The 10,972-nt window shown below is 39.8% G+C and overlaps 1 protein-coding gene across 2 annotated transcripts in view; it reads right to left on the bottom strand.

Moving 5' to 3' along the window:
* Window positions 1-10,954, bottom strand: part of mmel1 (membrane metallo-endopeptidase-like 1) — a 25,105-nt gene extending 14,151 nt beyond the window's left edge. The window contains exons 1-11 of one of the 2 annotated variants that reach the window (XM_015047286.1): window positions 10,744-10,954; window positions 6,433-6,609; window positions 6,146-6,190; window positions 5,005-5,064; window positions 4,695-4,856; window positions 4,526-4,606; window positions 2,881-2,976; window positions 2,253-2,371; window positions 1,333-1,398; window positions 1,073-1,207; window positions 415-504 (exon numbers count right to left, since the gene is read on the bottom strand). In XM_015047286.1, coding sequence (XP_014902772.1) covers window positions 415-504; window positions 1,073-1,207; window positions 1,333-1,398; window positions 2,253-2,371; window positions 2,881-2,976; window positions 4,526-4,606; window positions 4,695-4,856; window positions 5,005-5,064; window positions 6,146-6,190; window positions 6,433-6,589 — 1,011 coding nt within the window. In that variant the 5' untranslated portion in view covers window positions 6,590-6,609; window positions 10,744-10,954. Of the gene's footprint in view, window positions 1-414; window positions 505-1,072; window positions 1,208-1,332; window positions 1,399-2,252; window positions 2,372-2,880; window positions 2,977-4,525; window positions 4,607-4,694; window positions 4,857-5,004; window positions 5,336-6,145; window positions 6,191-6,432; window positions 6,610-10,743 lie in introns of those variants that run through there. The other variant, XM_015047285.1, reaches the window with a different exon arrangement.
* Between the last annotated feature and the right edge of the window lie 18 nt (window positions 10,955-10,972).

Below are 10,972 nucleotides of genomic sequence, written 5' to 3' on the forward strand. Positions count from 1 at the left end.
CTAAGCTGGCTTTTTATGTTGCTTTTGGAATAATGGCTTCTTCCTTCATGTCAGTACAGGACATGTTTTGCTTTGGTTCAAAGGATGGCCCAGTCTCTTGGAGGTACAAACTACTTTCCCTGATTTTATGGATGATTTCCCCATAATGTAACAGCAGTGTTTGGAGAAATTACCTTGAAATACATTTTGATTTTTCAAAATTATTTAAAGATAGTATTTTCAATGTCTGCAAAGACCTGACTCCAAACTACTACACCTCTACTCTGCCAATAGAAACTACTTTCCTCAGTGACCTAAAACTTAAAAAATTTGTGTCTTTTTCATAGTGCATGAAAAATGTCTGGTTTAGATTGATGAATGGACAGACAGCAGACAGACGCACCAAGCAGCAGATCAAAGAGAAATGCGACTCACGTTAAAGCTGTACGTGCTCTGCAGCTCTGCAAGCGTCATTTTGTTGTACAGAACCGTGACATCCTGGCGTTCCTCTGCTGGTGATGTTGCCTGTCCAGAAACGGAAGGAAAACTGTAAAAAGTCTCTTTGTGTTTACATTTTGATTTTCACCTTACTTTAGTTTGTTGAACTTTCTTATTTCAAAAAAGAATCACATCTAACTAGAACAGGATGTTTCAAGATTGCAATTTTAAACATGGTGGACCTGAACTGAGAAAAGCATAATGAATAGCACTGGATCAGCTCCTACGCTACTTCAAATTTCAACTGAACAGAAGATTAAAGTAGCTTTACAAACATTTCTTTTGTCTTACAGTCCAATGCAGTCTTCAGCTTCCATACAGCTTTTTAAAATATTGTCCTCTGCTTTGGGTTTTTCCATTTGGAGTCTCATAATGTGGTTGGACTGCTTTCTGGCTTAACGTTACATCAGATTAACATTGTTCACGGTTGTATCTGGAAAATGTTCACTAAAGCATGCTGAGGTAGTGTCACATGCATCACAACCTGAAAAACTCTCTCCAAACAAAATAAAAGTTGGAAGTTTCCTTTTTCAGAGACTGGATGTTAGTTTTCTTCTTCTCCATGTTACTTTCGTGAGTCCACATCTTCACTCACGTTAGCGATGTCCGTCTCCAGCTTCAGGACCTGCATCATTTCATCCCAGACTCTCTCGTCATCCTGAGTCAAGTTTTTGTCCTCCCGGGTTATTTTCGCAATAGACACCATGAAATGTAGGTAGGCCTCTCGAACCTGTGACACAAACCTAGAAGTTATTGGTTTGTTTTCACACTTCAGTACGAACTGCATGTTCTTCACAAAAACCCCAAACTTTTGTGTATTTCAAGTGTTTTTGGAAGTTTTCAGCAAAATGTCACCTTTTTGTAGTTCCCGTCATTGAAATAGTAGTCTCTAGACGGCATCCCAAGTCCTGGCTGATCGATCTAAAGAAAAACAAGAACAAATAACGTCTATTAAAGAACAGGACTAGGAGCTATCAGGATTTTTTTTCTTTTTTCAGTTTTCACAGTTCACATTTTAAAGCTGTTGCTAAAGGAAAGGAGATGGAAGTCTTTAATTTTTAATGTATAAACCTTCCACGTGAAGAGCAAATTTAATGCATTAAAATAGTACCAAACATGTTTTTGGTTTTGGAAACATTCCTTGGATCCACCAGAAGCCAAACAATTATCCAGAATAAATAAAAGTGTTAATTTGCTTTATCAACAACAATGATTAAACTCAGTAACTCCATATCCTGTGAGCCAGCTGTGGTTTTCTAGAAAAAAGCCACAGTTCCAGTTGTTTACTATTTCATTCAAATGTATTTAAACCCTCCATCTTTTCTTCTTCTTTCATTTTGTCTGGATTTTTCTCATGCTGCTGTTTTACTGCAAATACTACAAAACATGTGATTGTGTAGTCTGTGTTGATCCACTGCCTTTTGACACCTTTCTCTATATATATGTTCACTTTTTAAACTGTGACACGTTTCTGTTTTTCTAAACTAAGTCTTTTCACTTGTCCAAACTATTATTTAAGATTTTTTTTTTATAAACAAATATCTATAATATAAACTAAATTTAGAGAACAGAAAGAATTTTGAGATTTTGTTACATCATTTTTGCATATTTTACTTAAATCCTGAGAATATATGGTTAAATAAAACAAAATCTTCTCATAAAGTGTTTTGTTTTTCCTTTTGGTTTACATTGGATCGATTCCATTAAACGAGGAAAAAAGCCCAGCCTTATTAGTTGTTTTTAGTTGTGAATGCTGTAGCAAACTGCTGTCTTACATAAATGATGTGGCGCTGAGAGTCCCGGTCGTCCGTCCACACGTACAGGTCCAGCACCACCTTCTTGTGGAAACGAGCCGTGAGCATTGCCAGCGTGTCCTCGAGGCTCCAGGCTTCCCCTGAGGTAAAAACCAGAACAAAAACTTTCAAACCACGTGGGCAGCTGTGAGGAAATGATCACATTAAGGCGGCAGAAACCTAGCTGCCTCCGCTGCAAATTAACGGGGCTTTTCTGAGTAAATCCTTGTGCGCAGATGCAGCTATGCATGCCTAATTCTGTTTGAGCCACCATCCATGATTACATTTAATTAAAGTGGCAAGAGCCTGGAGCACGAGGATGAGCAGCACAGCCTATTTAAAGCCTGCTTCAGAGTCCTGATTGAGGACTTGCTCCTCTGCCCACGCACCACCCTCCAGAAACCCACACCTGACTGCTCGTCGCAAAAAAACATCCTGGACGGGCCTCTTGATCCCACCAACAAAGCATGTACTCAGCAGACCGCTGGGCGCAAATATAGCAAGCTGAGCTCTGACTGAATGCAAGTGTTTGAGGAGGGATGATGTGTGGATGTGCTGCCAGCTGGTAGTAGGAGACATGAGTCGGAGTGTTTAGGAGACACATTTCTACCTGTTGTGGTGTTCCAGTCCTCTGACGCCACAGGCCAGTCTCCGATGCTGTCGATGAGCTTCAGGAGGGGCTGTGAGTCCCGCTGCTCTATGAGGCCTGCACAGGACAGAGGCAAATGTTTAAGAGCTGACAGGAACCGCTGGAAAAAAAAAAAACCTCAAGAGAAACATTTCATTCTGAGAAACGTCATTATGTGCAGGCGCCAGTTTGATCCCGTCAGCAGCACCAGACACATCCACTAATGACAGGCAGAGTTCAGTGTTTACCTTTTGTTTTACTTGAAGTAGGGATGAGCCAATCAGGGCGTTTACTGCACATGATTGGAGTTATGTAAAAATAGCCATTTGACGATACAAAGTCCGCTAAAATCAATGCAAAAATGCCCCTGCTCTTTTCAGATTTCTTCTGGTTTTGCTGTTTCATGGTTTCAAACAGAGTCACTGATAGTTCAGTGGAATCTGCTCTCAAACGGAAAATCTCGAATGAGAACGTCTGGCCGTCAATTTGACTCTAAACTCATGAGATATTTGTCTCATAGTAGCTCAAGAAATTTAGAAATGTTGTATTTGATTAAACGTAAAACAATCTGTGATTGGCTGGTGGAGTGGTTCTCTTACGTAACACAGACATAGGTCAGAGAAGGACATCACAAATTGTTGTATGTGCACATAAGAAAACAGTCTTTTGAGCTCATGTTGCTGACATAGATATAACGCCATAATGCCAAAGTGTGGTCTTGCATCCCATTATTTTCTCTGGAGGAACCTTAAACTGGTTACTAAAATGCTCCAAAACCCATCGGTATTGGATGGGTCTTTGCAATTTAAACAATCCTGCAAAGAAAAGTTGGTCACAGTGATGTAAAGTCTCATTCCCAGCCATTTCAAACGCTTGTTGCCACTGGATGGAAGAACCAGTTGTCAGTTTTAAGGAACATTTGGCCCAGTTAGGTTGGACAGATTGATTTCCGTTTAAAACCACATCTTGTGTTCACTCAGGCTATCTTTACTTGACAATAAAATGTGTTTGATGACCTGAAACACTTAAGTGTGACGAAAAAGCAAAAGCAGAAGAAAAGCTTTACAACAAAAATTAGCACTTCGACATATTTTCACTCAAGTAAAAGTTAAAGTTATTGAGAGTAAAAAAGTACACTCAAGTACTGAGTAACTGATCAAAATTACTAATCATTTGACATTTAAAAATTACATCATCAGACAGACCAAAAGATTATTTTAAGAAAGAAAATGACAACAATTTATATAAATAACAAAAAAATAGCAAAATCAGGCAAAATGATTTTCAAATCAGTTTCTTTAAATAAAAAACTTTAACAAAAACAGCAGGTGTTTGTCTGACAAACATGTTTTTTTGTTAAAACATGTTTGTTCTTCATTCAGTGGAAAGAGAAACCAGACATTTTACTCAAGTAAAAATAGAAATACTGCATAATAAAATTACTCAAGAACAGCAAACTTCTAAAAGCCTTTTTTCACATAAAAAGTTAAGTAAATGTAATTGAGTAAATGTAAATAGTTTCTTCGAATAAGAACTTTTTGAATTATAATTCTCCAATCAAAGCTGAATGTTGCTGATCTAAATAGCACCAAAGTTTCCTCTTAACTGCATTTTAAGAAAATCTTACTCTCATTCATGCAGGAGCTGTAAAGGATTTTAGCTTTCTTGATGGCGTCTCTGTCCTGCTCACTCTCTGTCTCAAGAACACCTGCAACAACAAAACAAACTCTTCCTGTGTTATCGAAGCTCTCCAAATGCTGCGGCCCACTCGGCACCAAAGGTTAAGCCCCGCTGACCTTTGAGGACAATCTCCAGCTTGTCCCTCAGAATGTCAAAGACGCTGTGGCGGGAACTCGTCTCCGGTATGACATGCCGTTCCAGCCAACCCCCACAGGCGTACTGGTAGAAATTATCACAAGGCTTCACAGAGTCATCGATGTTCTGCAAGAGCCGAGCAGCTGCACAGAGAGAAAAGCAAGAGTGGCAAAAAAAGAGACAGAAGTAAGGATTCACACATGTCTCTGCATGTGGTTTTCACAGGGGATGAGAGATTACTTTATTTTCAAAATAAAATAGTGGTCAGGGTGAAGAGGGCACTCATCTCACCTGCAGTGACACAGTCTGGAGTCGTGCACACGTTGTTCAGGTTGGAGCAAAACATCTGGCCTGGGAAACAAACAGTGTCAGCAATTATGAAAGAGCGGAGCGGACTCTTTGTTACACCCCAGCTGAGACAGAGAAGATGCTGTTGTGTAACAGCTGATGCTTGGAAGACAAGCTCTGCAGCCACGAAAGCTCTCCCAGGCAGTGGCGTGCACAGACATTTTGAGGGACAGGGGCTCAAGTGCAAAAAGGCACCCTGTCTTAATCTCATTGACAGTTTGCACATATGCACAAGAAAATATTTAAAGTGATCTTTCATTAAAAAAAAAAAAACAGATTGTCTAAATAAAACCAATGAGAACAATTTGATAAATTTGAAACAGAATACCTATACACACACATATATACAGCTCTGGAGAAATGAAGAGCCCACTGCATTGAACCCCATTATTAATGTCTGAACCCTTCCTGAATTAAAACATTAGTATTGTTGTTTCTAAATGAGTATCAACTTGTTTTCTTTGCATTATTTGAGGTTTGAAAGCTCTGTATCTCGCTCATTATTTTGACCATTTCTCATTTTCTGCAAATAAATACAACGTTTTTTTGCTTGTAATTTCAGAGACATGTTGTCAGTAGTTCATAGAATAAAAGAACAAAGTTCATTTTACTCAAACATATACCAAAAAATAAAACCAGAGAAATTGATCATTTTAAGTGATCTCTTAGTTTATTCCAGAGTTGTTAGACACCTATTTTAAAAAAAAAAACACCTACAAAGAAGTTCAGGGACATGAAAGAAAATAAATCAACTCAAAACCAGGAGGCATTTTAAGTGCATTTTACAAAATCCTTATCATTAATAAATTGGCAAAATTATTACAAATTGATTGATTGATCAGGCAGAATTACAAAAATGTGGGGCACTGGCAACATCGGTTTTTAAATCCAGAAATACTAACTTGTGCCACACAATACACTGTAAAAATGTTTTCTTAAATTTCAAAAGGGCTTTTTTTTTTCTTCAGAGAGAAAAAGTGCAGGTGCTCTAGCACCACCTAGTGTCCAGCTTTGTATGTGCCTGCTGTCAGAGAATATGAAAACATGTCTCTGTTCTAGGTTTAGTTTCCAGCATCAGACTCACCTTCACCTGTTGAACTCCTGGAAACACTCGGCCTGTTTGATTGTTCTGATGAGGGATAAAAGCAACATTATTCTCAGCATTGAATTGTTCAGATTTTCATCAGTTAAAGACAACATTTCTATATCAAACATCTACTGATGCCAGGATAATTATTATTATTGTTCTCTGGTACTAGCTTCAATCCGCTCTGTGATTATACTACCCTTTTCATGAAAACAAGACATAAACTGGTTGATTATTACTTCCTCATCTGGACGTTTGCAGCGTGATCGTGACAGAGCTTTTACCTTTCACAGCTGATGTGTAGAGGACGACCAGCCCTGCCAAGGCACAGCTCACCAGCAGCAGCAGAACCGACAGACTGATCTCTGCAACAGTCCAGCGGCGCTTCACAGCTTTACTTGATTTCTCCATGATATCCATTTGGCTTTCCGATTTGCCCATATTCCTCCAAACTGCCGGCTCTGGCGGGAGAGACACCGTGAAAGTGTGGGATGATCCAGGCACAGAGCTACCGCTACACGTGTGTTTGCATGTGTGTGTGAGTGTTTGCGTGTGTAGGCAGTGATCCATCGGTAAACAGTGCCAGCTGACCTGGAGCGAGTGAGCTTCAGCTGCACACAACTGAACACCTACAACAACTTCAAGAGTTCATCCTGTTGCACAAACACAGACTGATGCTCTTTTCTAGAGAGATCCAGATTATTTCTGCCTCGATCGTCGCTGCTGAATGCACAATGAGTGGAGGCTGTAAAAGTTTCAGCTCTCCTCGTTTCTGTCAAATAAACTTTGTAAAAGCGTCAGAGGGAATCGAAACACGCTGTATCGAATCCTAGCTAGTAGGAGTAGCTGAAGATTTATGTAATAAAACTATTTAAAAGAAAAAGTGACATAAGTTGCATTAAATCTGGTTTGTGACACAACAACTCAAAGGCGAATAGACATGATTATGAAACTGAATCTCCACACGTACATGCACTTATTATGCTAAGTGTGTGTAACTGTTTTTGTAATAAATGCTTTTTTTATGGTGTGGATCCCAGGAAGAGCAGGCATTGTTACGGTACTGGCTAGTGGGGATCCAAACGACCAAACCTCTGGCTCAAAGCAACCATAAGATAAAAGATTACAATATGGATGCTGCATCAAGAAGTGAAATGAGCATCAAGATCATAAAAAACATCCTGTCATTTGTGTCTATAGAGATTGTTTACCATTCATTTGCATTTCCTCTCAAAACAGATGAACAGCCTGGCCTGTGTTTGGCTCATATCCATCAACCTCTCAACAATGAGGCTGAAGTTGGGATGTGGGATGACTTCAGGGCTCCTGGGTGAACGTTTTGAAACCTTTAGTCTTCCTTAGTAATTATTACATGGGCAGCAGCTGATTTAGAAACTTCTGGTTTGTCGCTCAGCGTGTGCTTTTGTTTCTGAGAGAGCCGGCTGATTGTCCTCCGAATGTGGCATTCATGCTGGGAACACCTTGGGACAAAGGAAATGTGAGCTTACTTTTTCTGACCATTTATAAAGTGCTTGGCGCCATTTTGGCCCTCAAGCAGACGCATAAACAGATAAAACTGTAACTCTGCTTCAAGCAAGCTAATTTCTGTGCATAATAATTACATTTGTGTGAGCACAATATTGCAAATGAGCGCTTGTGCAGAGGACAAAACAACAATCACCAGTCGCTGAGTGTTTCTCTTTATCTATTCACTCAGCAGCACCTGTTTCCTCCATAACCAGCAGCGTTGCCCTGTCATTAGGTCTGCCAGTGGCCAGGCGGTAAATCAGAGGTTCACACTGCTGCGCCCCATTAGTCCCTGCTGATGAATACTCATGGGCACAGAAATGGCATTACACGGCGGCATGGAGCCTGTCGAGGATCCGCTGCCATCCTCAGACTGGATCAGTCACAATCCTGCTGCGCCACATTAAAGGCAGGAAAACAACGTAAACTTGAGTAATCTGGTGTTTGCAGTGTTTGTTGCGATTATTTATTTACATTAATGAACACGCTCAGGACGCTTCTGACACATCATCCAAACTTGATCGATTTGTCTTTATAAGCCAATAAATTAAAATATGACATTCAGAAAGTCAAAGCTCGTTATAGCACTCCATAATCCGACTAAAACAGAGGTCAGACATCTCCAAACTTTGCCAATAAGAGATTAAAACTCACAAAACACCCATAAAAAAAGAGACTCCAAACAGCTCAGTGCTGTTACTGGTATAAACAACGTTAATCTGTTCATCCTGTAAATTCAGCATCCAAAACACAAACAGTAATAAGCCTTAAAAAAAGAATAGAACGATAACTTTTACTGCTATATTTCAGCTGCTCACAGAGTGACCCTGAAGGAAAGTCAGACAGATATAGATATGTGAATCCAAACTAAGCAAACTCAAACTTTTCTGAAAATTACAGCCAAATTATATCCACAAACTTGTACTTTTGTGAACTTTAAACTCACAAAATGTGCTAGACTTTATTATATTTGGTTTCCTAAACATTTTATGAAGAAAAATATGAAATCCCTTCACTCTAAAACCAACTGACCTTCAAAGTCACTTAATCAGTAACAGGATGGCACAACTTCAAACATTACTTGGATGTTCAACATTAATTGGAGAAGAAGGCAAAAGGCTCATGACAACTGCAGAAACATTTCTAAACATTTCTCTTCTGGTTGCAGTCTTGCACTCCACAAATGTGGAGAATTGAAAAGAGTCTGGAGGAAAGCCACAAGACGTCTTGTTTGCAGTTTACTACGGGTCAGCAAACATTGCACGGCAATCTGAGAACACAGCCCCCACTGTGAAACATGGTGGTGGCTGTGTCATGCTGTGTGGAGGCTTTACTTCAGCATGGACAGTGAAATTACTTGGAAGTTGTGGGGAAAGATGGAGGTAAATGCTAGAAGAAAACCTACTGGAGGCTGAAAAAGGAGAGAAGTTCACAACAACCCTAAAGTCTTAGAATGGCCCAGTCAAAGTCTAGACCTGGATTCAATTGAGATCAATGGCATAAACTGACTCCTGACTGAGCTACTGTAAGCAGTGAGGAAGATTAATCAAAAACTTCAGGCTCAGCATGCAGAAAGCTGGTAGAGGCATCAGAACAAACGAAGACGGAATCAAAACACAGGATTAAAAAAACCCCGCCAGACTTTGTTTTTTAAATTTAAAATCAGTGAGTGCTTCATCATTAACTTCTCAATTATGAACCACCTAGTTTAGAAGTTTTCTGCTGTAAAGTAACAAAATGCTGAAAAGTCGAAGGGGTGTGAATATTTTAAAACACAATGTGCCCAAAACTGTGAAAACAATCCAAACATTTTTCATTGCAAAATCCTAAGAATAAGTTTAAAATGCTTTAAGAGTTAGTTGTCAGACAACTGAATTCACAACCTAAAAATATCATTAAAATCTAATGCTTGAGCCAAATTAATTAAATACAGAAAATGATCCATTAACTCTGGACTCTCCACTTTCTGACGATGAGCCTGATTTGCTACTTCTTCTGTTTTTCAGCGCAGACATTTCCAGACTGTGTAAAATTATCACAACGACATACAATGTATGCTCAGCTCAGATGACTAAACCCATTTAAGCTGAGTTGTAGGGACAGACGGTGAGGATAATCCACCAAACGCCGTCAGGATCGTCATATCATCAATGTTTTTGTGTTTCTGAGTCTGTCAGGGGGGTTTGGAGCGGAAGCGCGATAGTATTAGCCACAAAAGAGCTGACATTTTCATTCTGTCCACCTTTGTTTCACTAGATAAAAGATTTGTTGGGAGTATCCTACTCAGGAGCGACAGGAGAGGGTGGAACAAAATGTTAAAATGCAAAAAACGCAACTCATACTAGAGAGTAAAGAGGACTTCAGATGCTCAGTTGATTGTTTAAGATGATTCTTAACTTTTAAATGCAATAAGGTTGAAAGATTAAATAAAATATGGTTAAACAAATCACATTTCATTGCACTCATGCCATCCTTCAGAACAACATTTTTCACATGCAGGAAGTGTTTTCAAAAACAAAATAGATTAAGTATAAATGTGCATTTTCAGGAGTTAAAGCGCTCAGATGTTCTCAAGTAATTCTGTGTATTTTTTTTTCTTGCATAAAAAGAGCATAAATGTCCCATACATGTCCAAGCAACAAGGTGTTGGGGTGCAAATCTAACAGGTTTGGGATCAACAGGGTCAGAAATGAGATCATTTCCCTGTGAGTTAGATTAATCTGCACTAAACGTTTCACACAGGGATCAGTGGCTGGTACCGTTTCCCCATAAAGCAAACAAAACACAGGATTAACTCAGGTCAGGCTGTTCCAGCAATCTACAAACTCCTTCTTATTCACCGACCACAAGCTGCTTCTAAACACGAAGCCCTGACATCTCTGTCTTACACTTTGACACGAAAAAGAAAAGATGTGAGAACAGCTAAAAATAGAAATCCAATGAAAGTTTTTTTTTTTTTATCTCTTTTTGGACTGCAGCGATTCTGACATGAGTGTGATCCCTGAAGGCAGCAACTTTAACCTCTCTCACTTTGGGAGCCGACAGGTATTTTGGAGCGCGAGTCTTACCTTTGTAGGTTGGTTGGAAGAGGTTCCTGAGCCGTTTCCCCCCACAGCGTGCTAATATCTCAAACACCCCTGCTGAGGATTCACTCAGAGCTGGTGTGTGGAGAAATGAGACTGTGCTGCCGGCTGCAGGAGACGTTATCCAGTTCAGCGTGCTGCTGCTGCTGCCGCCGCTGCTGCTGCTGCTGCTGCTGCTGCTCAGGGAAGAAGTGAGGCAGCATAGAGGCAGGGA

Source organism: Poecilia latipinna, unplaced genomic scaffold (assembly GCF_001443285.1).
Source record: "Poecilia latipinna isolate Pla-1442-1.1 unplaced genomic scaffold, P_latipinna-1.0 Scaffold818, whole genome shotgun sequence".
Lineage (NCBI taxonomy): Eukaryota > Metazoa > Chordata > Actinopteri > Cyprinodontiformes > Poeciliidae > Poecilia > Poecilia latipinna.